The following is a 15,382-nucleotide window of genomic DNA, read 5'->3' on the forward strand; positions in this document are numbered from 1 at the left end:
TCTAGAGAGTGTCTAGAGAGGTTTCGTGAGCGTCAGACTGGTCCGACAAAGGACATCGAACCATACACTATATACAATATACTCTGTGTCTGGCATAGTAACTATATTATGACTGTTGTGTATCATCAGACCAAGGCTAATGGTTCAATGCCTAATCATCGGACGATCCAAATACTTCAAATTTTGTCTAGAGTTACTATAGCGACTAGTTGTCTGGTTGGGGGTTATAAATATACCCTCAACTCATCCATTATAGTTCTCTTGTCCGTTCTAACAATTGAAGAAGCCCATTTAATTATGAGGAAGATCCTTCGCCTACTGAGGGTCATGAGAGTTGATAATCACCTAATTAACAACCTTATTAGCATATTGGGAGTAGCTAATGAACACCCATTGTTCTTATTAGCCTTGCTTAGGTCAAATGAGGAGTTTGTGCTTGCTACTCTTGGTGATCAGTATCACCTAGACGGTTTGGTGAAGGTCAGAAGTGTGGTGATCATTCAAAGAGCTTGTGGGTGACCTAACTCAAGCTTTGTATATAGTTGTGAGCGGTTCACCATGCCGGAGAGCCGAAGAACGAGCTCGTAGAGAGTACTTGATCCTTGCGTGGATCAAGTGAGAGTGACACCCTTGTGCGAGTGCTCCAACGAGGACTAGTGAGGGGTGCCGACTCTCTGAAAATACCGAGGCATTCAAATCCTTTTTTACTTTAATCATTTATATCTGAGCAATTTTTTTTGAATACTTGCTTACTAGAATTACCATGTTAGTATAGAATTAGAATTTAGAGTGTAAAACTTTTAATCACACTATTAGACGTAAGGGGTATAATTAGGCTTGTTTATAGGTTTTAATTTAGAAAATAAAATAAAAAGTCTAATTCATCATATCTTGATCTTTTTAGTCTCCCGAGCCATGGGCCTCCTAACATCTTAAGGACGGACCATTGTGGCACTGTATGTCCTGAATGCCAGGAGCCCTAGGACGTCCCAGGGCTATATGAGCGCTCGAAGGTATTTAATATATATCTAGAATTAATTTAGTTTAGTTAAATAAAATATAAGTCATGTCCTTAATCCAACACAATACATGGAATCTGTGACTTATTTTACTTTATGGTATATGCCTATCTCCAACACATATGCATTTTACCTCTATCCTACCTCTTATTTCAAACATCACTCTACAAACAATACAATCAATAGTGTTTTGCAAGGCCATATATATAACCTGCTGGCAATAGCCTAATAGCTTATATAGAGTTAATAAGTATGGTTCTCAATTTAGACAAACATTTTACGTGTGCCCAGACCTGACCTACGTAGGCCTGAGTGAGAGCCTAAGCCTCTGATCATTTCTCTATTGCAAGCCTCTGCTCATTTCTCTATTGCAAATAGTAGAGTTTAAATTTTCACCATGAGATCCTTTGCTTAGTCTAATCTGGATGCTTTCGCTATGAGATCCTTTGCTTAGTCTAATTTAGATGCTTTCGCTCTAATATTTTGGTGCTCGTTCGTCCAAAAGTGTTCTCACCCCATTTTACAGTGAGTCCGTCCCTACGTGTGGCATCACAATAATTTCTATAAGGCTCCGTTTGTTTCCCTTTTATTTTGGAATTTAACTAATGTAGTATGTTATTTATTTTTATAATGTGACATTTCACAAATTTTCAATGTTTGTATGTACGCCTATCTCAAATTCATGGGTTGAGGGATGCAAATTGATTCTATAGATTTATATGCTACTTTATAATGTTCAACTTATAGCACATTCTTCTACACATTTATGTTTGCTTATCTATAACATAAGTATAGTATATAACTATCTCTCATAAAATTTAGAATAATATATAAATATATTAATTTAATTAGTTTGCGTCTAAATTATAATTATTAAAATGAAATTTAATTTTAACAAAAGAAACGAGAAAAAGAGAATGCCCATTGGTGCTGGATTCTCTCATAGGCCACTGATTTGTTGGTGCTGGATGCTCTCCTAGTCACTGATTTTACAGCTATTTGGGAGTTGGCAGATACCTCTCCCACCTGTTGATTTTTTGTCTTGTAGAAGACGAAAAAAAAACCTCCCGCTCGGCGGCCAGCCCATGCAGACTGGCACACATCAACCACCATCCCCATCATCCACCGTATCGTGCTCCTTAATTAACAAATCCATTCCCTGCTTAATCTAACACGAAAGCTCAACAACACAAAAATCCATAACCTTACATAAACACCCTCAGCTTCGTCGGTATTCAAGATGAAGCTTCAGTGACACACTCCCGTCCCGTGTAAAGCTTCGTAAGTGAACTACTGGAGGAAGAGGAACTCCATTGCAGAAGTGGCACTCATAGCTGGCTGCAAGGCAACTTGCTTCCGCACTGCCACTGTCGGCAGTCGTTGGGAAGACGAGAGCTCGCCTGCTATATAAACGCCGATCCTTTTAGGGCGCGGAAATTAGCGAAATTGCCTTTGGTTCCGGGAGATTCCCGTCGAAAATAAGCGGAAGGCCGCGTCCAGCTTCTCGGTTCTGGGAAACAGATCCAAACCGGGCCAAATCGTCTGAAAACAAAAGAGAGCAACAGACGCGCGCTGTCTTTGTATGGGCGCCGCCCTCCCGGCTGGATCTGCGGCCACTCCCCGTCGCGGCGATTCCATGAGAGGTCTCTCACTCGATCTCTTTCTTACTGGTTTCACTTGGCCGGATTTATCTCGAGTTTTCTGGGTATTTTTTTGGTCGGTGGAGGGGTTTCGCGCGCCGCGACGTTAGTAACTCCGTCAATGCAGCGCAGCGCAGTGCTGCTGGTTTGGGTGCTGGTTTCGGTGGCTGAGAGACTGAGTGGTTGGTAGCGGCGGCTCGTGATCTAGCTGGGCGGGTTGGGATGTCGCTGGGTAATCGCCGCTAAATGCAGCTACTCGTCGAAACTGGTTTGATGGCTTTGCAATTCGGGGGTGTCTGATTCACTTGATCGTAGCGGTAGCTGTAGCAGATGTGTATGTCTAGATCTGGGTTAATTGCTCATGCCCGTAACGAATTTGTGGTTATTCGATGCATTGCTGTTGATTGGATCGTGTGCCATCGTGGATCTGACGCCAATTGTTTGCTCTCGAGTGTGTTTCAGGTTGACAACTAGGCACTGGAGAAGTGGATACTCTGATCTACTCTGCTGAACGAGTTTAATATTTGAGTATGGCGGCGGCATTGACATGGCGGTTCAATGGAAGCAATGGCGGCACCCATGGCAGCGCCGATCTGGTTGGTTCCGTCTTGGATTCTGTCTCTGAGCTTCTCATTTGGCAGCCTCTGGCTTTCTTATGTTCCGCAATTCTGTTTTCCTGCCGCTTGAAAGACATTGTTTCATTTGCATGGTATTTCGTTCATTTTTTTGATGTAACTGGGAATAGTGTTGCAGTAGAATATTCTTTGAAAGCAAGGTTAGTATTCGCTATTCAGTCCACTGGAGGAAAGTGTCCCCCTTGTGCAAAATTATAAGTGGAGTTTTCATGGAGCTGTACTTTTTTTAAAGCCCATTTAGCTAAGGTTGACATTCTAGTTTCCAATATCTGTCTTGAGAAACTAGGAAACTGTTATGTCATTTGTGTCATCCTTTGTAAGAAAACAGGAACATGATTGTATTCATCTGTCGTGTATATACATATGTTAAATGATGGTAAAATGGGCTGAACAGATCCGAGATCTTTTTTCACATAATAAAATTGAATAGTTAAATCACGTTCTTACAATATGTTTCCTTTTGACATCTATGACCATGGGGAAACAATTGCAAATTAACTTTGATGTAATGTAGCTTTTTCTATGAAATGAAAGCACATGAAAGACCCATCTCTACCATTTTCGTTGGCAGTGCAGCTATGGTCTTCTCTTCCATGGAAGACCCATCTGTAGCATTAGGGGAAGCCGAGGCAGCACCCGATGCAACTGATGAAGTCGTGGCATCAGATGTGCCACCTCTGAATCAACACTTGCACCGCATCACGCCGTTGTCGATCCACATCTGCATCATGCAGCACCATGAGGGCCAACTGGTCATACACTAATAGTAATAGATGCTAGAGCAGTATGGTGCAGCAGCACTGCAGCAGGTCAACACAACACTGCAGCAGAACACCAGAACCCAAAGAGCAGAGCATGAGAGTATAGCAGATCAGCAGAGCCATACCATCTAACAAGGAGCTCATTTCCAGGGCTCCAAGGGTCATCGGTGGCGGGTTGGCACTTGGCGGCAGTCTTTGGCGAAGGTAGCCCTCTCTAGGTCCTGGGGCGATGGCTCTCTCCACTCTCCAGGTCCTGGCAGCAGCGGCCCTCTCCAGGGAGCAGTCTTGGCATCACATGAACGCACGGGATGGAGAGACGAGAGAGAGGAGGCGCTCGGTTTCAAGGGCAGAGAAGAGAGGATGAGAGAAGGGTATTCTGAAACTATTGGGCCAAAACTCCTCAAGAGGCAGCCTCAAAGCCCATTCCATTGCCATCAGCCATCACGAATTGGGCTAATCGCTAGACACCCTAGTCGGACGACTAGTCACGTCTAGGTTTCTAGTTTGAACTGATCATGTCGGGGAGCCTTATTTGAGTCTATAGGACCTATAATCACGACCAATCGCGATTAGTCGGACAACTAGAAAACACTGACATGCAGTCGTGTTCTGTTTTATCTCTAACTTCTAATCAGAGTCGGTTTCTAATCTAATCCAAGAGGATCTTGGACAACTAAGACCATAGCCTATGTATAGCATATTCTAACAGCCTTGAGTCCCCCTTTTGCTTATAAAAATCATGTGTGGTGTCAACAGCTTGATATTATGATCTAGGAGCATTCTTGTGAAAAGCATGTGCTAATATGAATTAGAAACAAACATCCAATTAACCAGGGAAAACAAATCTGGAGACCATAAAGAAGTTCCAACTTTTAGTTTTTCTGTAGTGTGGCAAGTTTTTTTGTTATAAATGAATAGCAGTTTAAGATGCACCTAGTGACCTAGGTCACATGTTTTTGAGGAGATAGACTTTTCAGCTGCTCTTCGTCACACTTTAGAAGATGCTCATTCAGTCATTCTTTTGTATCTTGTTTATCATTAAAAATGCAAGTGGTTAATCTAACAACACATCCTTTAATCTCAGCATCCACCTATTTCATAAATCATTGGTTCTATTATTTGCATACCTTTAAGATTGTGTTCTCATTTGACCGTTTAAGTGTTATCATTTCCTTGAACTCAGAATTTATTGTCCAGTACGTGTGCGATGATATCACCTCATTAAAGAAGGTATATGGTTCACATCTTGGACTTTTGATAATAAATGCTCTTCTATCATCAACAGGAAAGGCACGTGGACAAAGTTCAAGACTCAGAGCCACCAACTCCTATGTCAGTCATGAAAATGGGCAAGTAAGTTTTGCTGTGCTTCTTGGTAGTTAAGAGACACATGCGACTCTAACATGTCAGGTTCATTTGTCATGAGCCTGTATAACTTTCTCTTCAATCGTATCACTCAATACAGCCACAGTTAACCTTCATGAGTGATAAAAAAATTTCTGTTTATTGTTGGCCTATAAATGGAAAACAAAGTAACAAACCCTAAGTCCTAAATACTTATGTTTCTTTTCTGTCCACATGAGGGATACATAACTGGCTTTGGAAACAATTTTGTTTTAGAATGAACTATCTCCTGTTTTTTACATTTGCTCCAACCATCATAAAAAATGTGCTGCTTGGGGTAGAAACTTAACTTCTACAGCCTTATTTTTCATCTATGGTTTAGCAAAAGATATACTCCCTCCTAAATTATACTACCTCCGTTCTCGAATATTTGTCGCCCACTAGTTCATTTTTGAACTAAAACACGACAAATAAAAAAAGAACGGATGTAGTATGTTGTTTTAGTTTTTCTAGGTACTTAGCTTATACACCTACATATGCGCTGTGTCTGGATACATAATAAAAACTATGTATCTAGAAGAGTCAGCGACCTATAATTTGGAAGGGAGTAAAAAAACACTGCCATCAGAATATTCTTTGGTGGGAATCCTGCTAGTATAATTTTCATGTCACAAAAACAACAGCATACCCTTTTGTCCCAAGCAAGTTGGGGTAGGCTAGAGATGAAACCCACAAGAAACAAGGATAGAAAAAAAAGAACACTGAAAGGGTAAAAGACAGATGGTAGAGTTATGGGTAAACAGAAAACGAAAAAGGGACAAAGATCATGGTTCAGGCGCGTTGATTGCTAGTCTCCAAGCGCGTTTATTCTTAGCTAATTCCTTGGAAATATTAACTCCTTAATATCTCTCTTAACCGCCTCATCCTAAGTTTATTAATTGTATGCATGTTTTTTTTGGACCAAAGCTTGTAAAGATCAGTTGCCAAATTCTAAAATGAAAAGAGAATGTGGGATTATATGCCTATAGGGTCTAGCAATAGAATTTTTTTAGTTGGAAACAATTGATGAATTTTTGTAAAAAGAGAGAACTAAAATTTGTGGTACAGTTGCTCTAGTTTCAATACAACTTTACCTCGGCTAAGCAGTAACCACAACTAAATTATTAATGTTCACATAAAGTAAATATGTTATTTGCATATTACCTACATGGAAATTGCTATATATACATACTTATCATCTTGTAATGAACATGGGGTTGTACTGTATGGATATTTATATCATTCAACCCTTTATCAGTTTGTTTCCATAATACATTTCAAGTAATAACCTCCATCATGTATCATTTAGCGTTACTTTTTTTCTCCTTTTGAAAATTATCTAGAGCTAAAATTGCGCTCATGCAAATATGCAACATATTGGAGCCGTTGGTAACTATAGAACACTAGAACTGTGAATCTTATAATTCTGTATGTATTTGCAGGAACCGAGTTAATGTGGAGGATGAGGAGACACTTTCAAGCGTTGCTCAATGTATTGAGCATCTACGACAGAGTTCTTCATCCTCACAGGACAAAGAGAGCTCTTTGAAGCAGTTATTAGATCTTGTTCAAACTCGTGATACTGCATTCGGAGCTGTTGGATCGCATTCACAGGCTGTTCCAATACTTGTATCTCTTCTTAGATCTGGGCCATCTGGAGTTAAGATGCTGGCTGCTACTGTTCTTGGGTCTCTTTGCAAGGAAGAGGAGTTAAGGGTGAAAGTCTTACTTGGTGGTTGCATCCCTCCATTGCTTGCTCTTCTCAGATCGAAGTCAGCTGAAAGCCAAACTGCAGCTGCCAAAACCATCTATGCAGTTTCACAAGGTGGGATAAGGGATCATGTTGGATCAAAGATTTTCTTTACGGAAAATGTTGTTCCTGTACTGTGGGAGCAACTTAAAATTAGTCTCAAGAATGAGAGTTTGGTGGATGGCCTTCTAACTGGAGCACTGAAGAATTTATCAAAGAATACAGAGGGGTTTTGGTCAGCAACTGTGCAATGTGGTGGAGTTGATATACTTATAAAGCTGGTTAGTTCTGGACAAACAAATACCCTTGCAAATGCTTGCTATCTCCTTGGGTCTTTGATGATGGAAGACTCTTCTGTTTGTTCTAAAGTTTTATCTGGAGAAACAACTAAGCAGCTCTTAAAGTTACTTGGTCCTGGCAATGAAACTTCTATTAGAGCTGAGGCTGCTGGGGCTCTCAAGTTCCTTTCTGCACAGAGTAAAGAGGCCAGACGTCAGATAGCTAATTCTAATGGTATTCCTGCTCTTATAAATGCGACTATTGCTCCATCAAAAGAATTCATGCAAGGTGAATCTGCTCAATCATTGCAAGAGAATGCAATGTGTGCATTAGCAAATATATCTGGCGGTTTGTCCTATGTAATCTCAAGCCTTGGTGAGAGTCTCGAGTCATGTTCTTCGCCTGCACAGATTGCAGATACTCTTGGTGCATTGGCCTCAGCCTTGATGATATATGACACAAATGCGGAATCTATCAGTGCTTCTGATCCTGTTGACATTGAGAAGACACTGTTGAAGCAGTTTAAGCCTAAGGTTCCTTTCCTTGTGCAGGAGCGCATAATTGAAGCTTTGGCTAGCTTGTATAGTAACCCGGTTCTCTGCAAGACACTAGCAGATTCTGATGCAAAACGCTTGCTTGTTGGTTTAATAACCATGGCAGCTACTGAGGTGCAAGATGACCTCACAAAATCACTGTTTGCTCTCTGCAAAAAGGATTGTGACCTATGGCAAGCTCTGCAAGGCCGTGAAGGTGTCCAGCTATTGATTTCTTTACTTGGTCTTTCATCAGAACAGCAGCAGGAATGTGCTGTTGCTCTGCTTGCGCTTCTTTCAAAGGAGAATGATGAGAGCAAATGGGCTATCACTGCTGCTGGTGGCATACCCCCACTTGTTCAAATTTTGGAAACTGGATCTCCCAAAGCCAAAGAAGATTCAGCAACCATCCTTGGCAATTTATGCAATCACAGTGAAGACATAAGAGCATGTGTTGAAAGTGCTGATGCTGTTCCTGCTTTACTATGGCTTCTGAAAAATGGAAGTGATAATGGGAAGGAGATAGCTTCTAAAACACTGAATCATCTCATCCACAAATCAGATACAGGAACTATTAGTCAGCTGTCTGCTCTCTTAACAAGTGAACAGCCTGAGTCAAAAGTTTATGTTCTGGATGCTTTGAAAAGCTTGCTTTCTGTTGCACCACTTGATGATATTCTACATGAGGGAAGTGCAGCAAATGATGCGGTTGAGACAATGATTAAAATTCTAAGCTCACCCAAGGAAGAGACTCAGGCTACATCAGCAACTGCTCTTGCTGGTCTATTTCATTGCCGCAAGGACCTGCGAGAAACTCATATTGCAGTGAAGACACTCTGGTCGCTCATGAAGCTGCTTCATATGCAGTCTAACAAAATACTAATGGGGGCCTCATGTTGCCTTGCTGCCATTTTTCTTTCAATTAAGCAAAATAAGGAGGTTGCTGCAATTGCCCGGGATGCCTTAACCCCACTTGTCTCACTTGCAAATTCTTCAGTTATTGAAGTGGCAGAACAAGCGACTAGAGCTTTGGCAAATCTTTTCCTTGATCAGGAATTATCCCTCCAGGTGTCTTTTGAAGAAAATCTCTTCCGTGTAACACGTGTGCTAAGAGAGGGAACTATTGATGGAAGAACTCATGCAGCTGCAGCAATAGCTCGTCTTTTACAGTGCCGAACTGTTAATCAGCCACTTTCAGATACTATTAACCGCTCTGGGTCTGTCCTTGCTCTAGCTGAGCTCTTGGAAGTTGCCAACGGTGAAGCTGCTGCAACATCAGAAGTTCTTGATGCACTGGTGCTGTTATCGCGATCAAAGGCATCAAGTGGGCACACCAAGGCTCCCTGGGCAATTCTTGCAGAAAACCCTCACACGATACTTCCCCTTGTTTCATGTATTGCTGATGCTGCAGCCTCCTTACAAGATAAAGCCATAGAAGTTGTGTCAAGGCTCTGTTCCGACCAACATGATGTTATTGGTGGTCTGGTTTCTGAAACTCCAGGTTGCATATCATCCATTGCATGGCGCATCATTGGCTCCAACACGCTTAAAGTTAAAGTTGGTGGATGTGCTCTTCTCGTCTGTGCTGCAAAAGAGCATTGTCAGAAGCAAATAGAGGTTCTGAATGATGCAAGTCTGTATATTCAACTAATCCATTCTCTAATTGATATGATCCATATGGCAAACACGCCTGCTGAAAATGTCAGCAGTGAAAGCATATCAGATATTAGAATTTCCAGACACTCCAAAGAAAACTACAGTGATGGTGAAACTGTGTGCCGTACTGCTGTAATCTCAGGCAACATGATTCCACTATGGCTACTTGCTGTCTTTTCTCGTCATGACAGCAAAACAAGAGCAGAACTCCTAGAAGCTGGAGCAGTTGAAATGCTCACTGAGAAGATTTCACAAAATGCATTCCAATATGTCGTATGTGAAAGCTCTACTTATTTCCATTACCTTTTGCTTTTGTCGTCATTTGATGAATGCTAGTGTCTCCTAAGCTTTAGTAATTTTACAGTACAAAAACAAACTACATATAGATAATAGAGTTTACAATAGCACCGTAGAACAGTCTTTCTGCTTTACATTGCAGGTTAATCTGGTCACACTAGTATAATGCTTTGTTGTCCTAGTTTTCCAAGTGACATTGTGGACGAAACTTCTGTTTCATAAATCATAAACTCATTGATGCTTATCTAGAATCATCAAGTTGCTAGAACCAAGGTAAGCGGTAATGTTAAAGTACTTATTGATAGATTGGAGTACTGCATTTGACCAAATTGGTTGTAAGCATTTCATCTATTGTACATGGAAAAAATAATCTAGTTAATCCTTGCCACTCTTGGAGCTCTGTATTAAATTCGGATACATAACCATGAAATATGGAACTGCACTAACTAATCTCTACAGAATTTGAGGGGGTTATTGTTGGTTGAGGTCATAAATATTGGTTTTCTCTGTGTGTAATCATTGCTAAAGAGCTACTCTCTCTGACAAAAATATACTCCCAACCATCATGTTGACTTAGGTCGCTAATAGATGATAAGATGAAGGTGTTTGTCGGGTTGGGTTGTGGTTTAATGTAAAAGGTGTGTTTGCTTCCAGTACAAGTTTGTCACTGTGCATGTTTGTGTGGCCGTGGTGGGTGTGTTGTAATTTATTTGTTATCTCGTTGATGTAATGATACACAGGTCTCCTGCATATTGTACAAAAAAAATCTTTATTATACATATGGAATATAAAGCCTGAAAGTACCTGTTGCAACTCATTCTTGCTTGTGTCAATTTTTTTGGGGCTTACCTGCTATTTATCATCTTGCTGCATGTATCTTGTTAAGTTTTTTCTTTCACATTGCAGCAGGCCTGTTACTGATGACTTAACGTATGTTCATGCTCTTGTCAGGGTGAAGAAGATAGCACCTCATGGGTGTGTTCCTTGCTTCTTGCTTTGCTATTCCAAGAAAGAGAGATAATTCGATCAAACTCTGCATCACATTCCATTCCTGTGCTCTCAAACTTGTTAAGGTCAGACGAGCCAGCATACAGGTACTTTGCTGCACAAGCTTTGTCAAGTCTGGTTTGTAATGGTAGCAGAGGAACACTTCTGGCTGTCGCTAATTCTGGGGCAGCCATTGGACTTGTATCTTTGCTTGGATGCGCTGATGTCGATATAGCCGATCTTTTGGAATTATCAGAGGAATTCATGTTGGTGCCTAATCCTGATCAAATTGCATTAGAGAGGCTATTTAGAGTTGATGACATCAGGATTGGTGCAACTTCTAGAAAATCTATTCCTCTTCTTGTTGATCTACTTAAACCCATTCCTGAAAGACCTGGTGCTCCTTTCTTGGCTTTGGGTCTTCTGACCCAGTTAGCTGTTGATTGCCCCCCAAACATGCTGCTAATGGCTGAAGCTGGAATACTAGAAGCACTTACCAAATACTTATCTCTTAGTCCACAAGATGCAACAGAAGAAGCTACAACTGAATTGCTGGGCATTCTTTTCAGTAGTCCAGAAATAAGGCATCATGAATCAGCACTTGGTGTTGTTAACCAACTTGTTGCAGTCCTTCGTCTAGGAGGAAGGAATTCACGTTACAGTGCTGCAAAGGCATTAGAGAGTTTGTTTTTTGCTGACCATGTGAGGAACAGTGAGTCAGCTAGGCAGGCTATCCAACCCCTTGTGGAGATTCTGAGTACTGGCATGGAGAGGGAGCAGCATGCAGCTATATCAGCCCTTGTTAGGCTTCTTTCTGACAATCCTTCAAGAGCACTTGCAGTTGCAGATGTTGAGATGAATGCTGTGGATGTTTTGTGCCGGATTCTTTCTTCTGATTGTTCAGTGGAGTTGAAAGGAGATGCTGCAGAACTATGCTGTGTTCTATTTAACAATACAAGGATCCGTTCCACAATGGCGGCCGCTCGTTGTGTGGAACCCTTGGTTGGTTTACTGGTTAGTGAAGCTAACCCTGCCCAGCTTTCTGTTGTTCGTGCATTGGATAGGCTTCTAGATGATGAGCAACTGGCAGAATTAGTGGCAGCACATGGTGCTGTCATTCCTCTTGTTGGGTTTTTGTATGGCAAAAACTACATGCTTCATGAGGCAGTTGCTGGAGCTTTGGTGAAACTTGGAAAGGACAGACCAGCTTGCAAATTGGAAATGGTCAAGGCTGGTGTAATTGAGAGCATTCTTGATATTCTCCATGACGCTCCAGATTTTCTTTGCATCGCATTGGCAGAAATGCTTCGGATTTTGACAAACAATGCTACCATAGCGAAAGGTCCATCTGTAGCCAAAGTAGTACAACCTCTTTTCTCTTTGCTTTCTAAGGCGGACATGGGTCCTGAAGGGCAGTATAGCACATTGCAGGTTCTTGTGAATATTTTGGAGCATCCCGAATGCCGTGCTGATTATAACTTGACACCTCGCCAAACTATTGAGCCAGTGATAACCTTATTGAATTCATCTCCACCAGCTGTGCAGCAATTAGCTGCAGAACTCCTGTCACATCTTCTTCTAGAAGACAACCTCCAAAAGGACACAATAACAGAGCAGGCGATTACTCCTCTTATTCAAGTTCTTTCTTCAGGTTTGCCAAATCTACAGCAGAGAGCTATAAAAGCTCTTGCTAACCTTGCAATAGCTTGGCCGAATACAATTGCAAAGGAGGGTGGTGTTTTTGAGTTGTCCAAAGTGTTGTTGCAATCTGACCCGCCTTTGCCTCATGTTGTGTGGGAATCTGCAGCGTCGGTATTGTCTAGCATTCTACAGTACAGTACTGAGTTTTTCCTTGAGGTACCTGTTGCAGTACTAGTGCAATTGCTCAGGTCTGGAACTGAAAGCACAGTTGTCGGTGCTTTGAATGCCCTTCTTGTATTGGAGAGTGATGACTCAACAAGTGCAGAAGCAATGGCTGAAAGTGGTGCTGTGGAAGCATTGCTTGATCTCTTGAGGAGTCATCAGTGTGAGGAAACTGCTGCCAGACTAATCGAGGCATTGCTGAACAATGTAAGAATAAGGGAGGCAAAGGCTGCTAAAAATGCTATTGCACCATTGTCCATGTACCTTCTGGATCCACAGACACAATCGCAACAGGGAAGATTGCTTGCTGCTCTTGCTCTTGGAGATCTTTTCCAAAACGAAGGTCTTGCTCGTTCTACTGATGCTGTTGCAGCATGCCGCGCTCTAGTCAATCTTCTTGAAGATCAACCAACTGAAGAGATGAAAGTGGTAGCAATATGTGCCTTACAGAATCTAGTCATGTACAGCCGAGCAAATAAGAGAGCAATTGCAGAATCCGGTGGTGTTCAGGTCCTGCTGGATCTTATCAGTTCAAGCAATCCTGACACTTCTGTTCAGGCTGCAATGTTTGTCAAACTTCTATTCAATAACCATACTATCCAAGAGTATGCAACCAGTGAAACAGTCAGAGTTATAACTGGTAAACAATATCCCTTTCTTGTTCTGTCATGTTCATTTTGCATAGCAAATTCATTGTTATCAATGCCTGCCATGCTAAAGATGTCAATATCCACCTTTAGTATGAGATTTATGGAATTTCTATGTAATGTCTAGCAAATACTTGAATCGAGTCACGTTTGTGAAGTTCACCTGTACTTTGTGAGTTCTAATCAAACATTCTGTGTACAGTATGTGAAAGGAGGCCATCTTTTTTTTAGATAAAGGAAAATAATCCGGCATCAGCATTCACACGTGAATGTTTATAGCCCAAGAGGCAATCTATCTTAGTTTAGTTATTTCTCCTAGCCAGCTGGAATATGTATATGTTTACGATCATACCCAGCTTTTATACATTTAATGCTTACATTTTTCATGCAGCTTCTATTGAAAAGGATATATGGGCTTCTGGAAGTGCTAACGAAGAGTATCTCAAAGCACTCAATGCTTTGCTGAGTAACTTCCCTCGTCTGAGGGTCACTGAACCTGCCACATTGTGCATTCCTCATCTTGTAACATCCCTTAAAACTGGTTCTGAGGCAACTCAAGAGGCAGCACTAGATTCACTATATCTTCTCAGGCAAGCTTGGTCAGCTTGCCCAGCTGAAGTATTTAAAGCACAATCAGTCGCTGCATCGGAGGCTATTCCTCTACTTCAGTACTTGATACAGTCTGGCCCACCGCGGTTTCAAGAAAAGGCAGAATTGCTTCTTCAGTGCTTGCCTGGGACTCTTACTGTTACGATAAAACGTGGCAACAATCTAAAGCAATCAGTTGGAAACCCTAGTGCCTTCTGCAAGCTTACTCTTGGAAACAATCCGCCAAGGCTGACAAAGGTACACCGAAATCCTTGTGCTTCTGATTCTAGGGATATCGGTCCTTCTCTATCCATTATCCTCGTTCCGAGACTTTGCTTGCTACAGCTTGCATTAGCTTTTATTGGCATGCTTCTTTGACTATTGGTTTGGGACATTCCTAATTTTATTGCATGGAGTGTTGCTGACCTAAACTTACGTGGCCTAATTCATAGATTGTCTCGACTGGTGCAACACCTGAATGGGATGAAGCCTTTGCATGGGCATTTGACAGTCCTCCCAAGGGCCAGAAGCTGCATATCTCTTGCAAAAACAACAGCAAATTTGGAAAGGTGCGATAATAGGATAGATATAGCACATCAATCACTTTACATTCCTTTTCGACTTCACATCACTGTGGTTGAGTCCCCGTTATCTAAAATTTTTGGTTGCAGAAATCGTTCGGTAAAGTGACGATCCAGATAGACAGGGTTGTCATGCTGGGGTCGGTCGCCGGTGAATACACCCTGCTACCTGAGAGCAAAAGCGGCCCCAATAGAAACCTGGAAATCGAGTTCCAGTGGTCAAACAAATAACTGTATTACCTACATAATTTAGGTGTTCTCTGTAAGTTAAAGATAAGAGGTTGAGTGGTTTTGTACTCTGCTGAAGGTTACCCTGTTTGTGCATCATTGTAAATAGCAGGCAGAGAAAGTTGTCGTTTGCTGTACGATCTGTGAGATATAAACAGATGAGTTGTCAGGCGTTCTGTACTGATTGTGACAGGCTTCATTCGTTTATTTTTTACCCCGGTTTTTTGTCTTTGTAAAGGGGTGTAAACAGAATAAGTATATGCTGTGGTTAGGTTTTCTCCTACGGAATGGACGTTTGCGGTCTATAACCAGTACATGTTTATTTGCTAATTTTTAAATAAATCACAATGTGATGTAAATGATCAATTAAATTTAATTTCATAAGTGACTCGTGTGAGGATCCGAGCCGTTCATGATCGTGAGCACGGTTGATATATCAGTTTTACACTCTGCTAAGGTTGCACATCTTTACCCACAAGTCATGTTACTCATCTGCTATGGGATTGTACGGGTTCCATACACTTCTACCAAGGAA

At 41.5% G+C, this 15,382-nt stretch overlaps 1 protein-coding gene across 2 annotated transcripts; it reads left to right on the plus strand.

The window, feature by feature from the left end:
• Window positions 1-2,058: 2,058 nt before the first annotated feature.
• Window positions 2,059-15,155, plus strand: LOC103637845 (protein CELLULOSE SYNTHASE INTERACTIVE 1). 2 transcript variants are annotated; one of them, XM_020544078.3, is made up of 8 exons: window positions 2,059-2,662; window positions 3,122-3,255; window positions 5,341-5,408; window positions 6,881-9,929; window positions 10,905-13,443; window positions 13,842-14,296; window positions 14,491-14,607; window positions 14,710-15,155. In XM_020544078.3, the coding sequence occupies exons 2-8, from the start codon at window positions 3,190-3,192 to the stop codon at window positions 14,848-14,850; spliced, it is 6,435 nt and encodes a 2,144-aa protein (XP_020399667.1). In that variant the 5' UTR covers window positions 2,059-2,662; window positions 3,122-3,189; the 3' UTR covers window positions 14,851-15,155. The 2 variants fall into 2 exon arrangements, with proteins under 2 accessions (XP_020399667.1, XP_020399668.1); XM_020544079.3 differs by having other exon boundaries at window positions 2,129-2,662; window positions 5,239-5,408.
• The last annotated feature ends 227 nt before the right edge of the window (window positions 15,156-15,382 follow it).

This window comes from Zea mays, chromosome 9, assembly GCF_902167145.1.
Source record: "Zea mays cultivar B73 chromosome 9, Zm-B73-REFERENCE-NAM-5.0, whole genome shotgun sequence".
Lineage (NCBI taxonomy): Eukaryota > Viridiplantae > Streptophyta > Magnoliopsida > Poales > Poaceae > Zea > Zea mays.

Excerpts from the sequence above, each read along its gene's own strand:
- LOC103637845 (XM_020544078.3), top strand. The coding sequence starts at position 3,190 with ATGGCGGCGGCATTGACATGGCGGTTCAATGGAAGCAATGGCGGCACC. Across the intron at positions 3,256-5,340 it reads CCCATGGCAGCGCCGATCTG|GAAAGGCACGTGGACAAAGT; the intron begins GTTGGTTCCGTC and ends TATCATCAACAG. Across the intron at positions 13,444-13,841 it reads AACAGTCAGAGTTATAACTG|CTTCTATTGAAAAGGATATA; the intron begins GTAAACAATATC and ends TTTTTCATGCAG.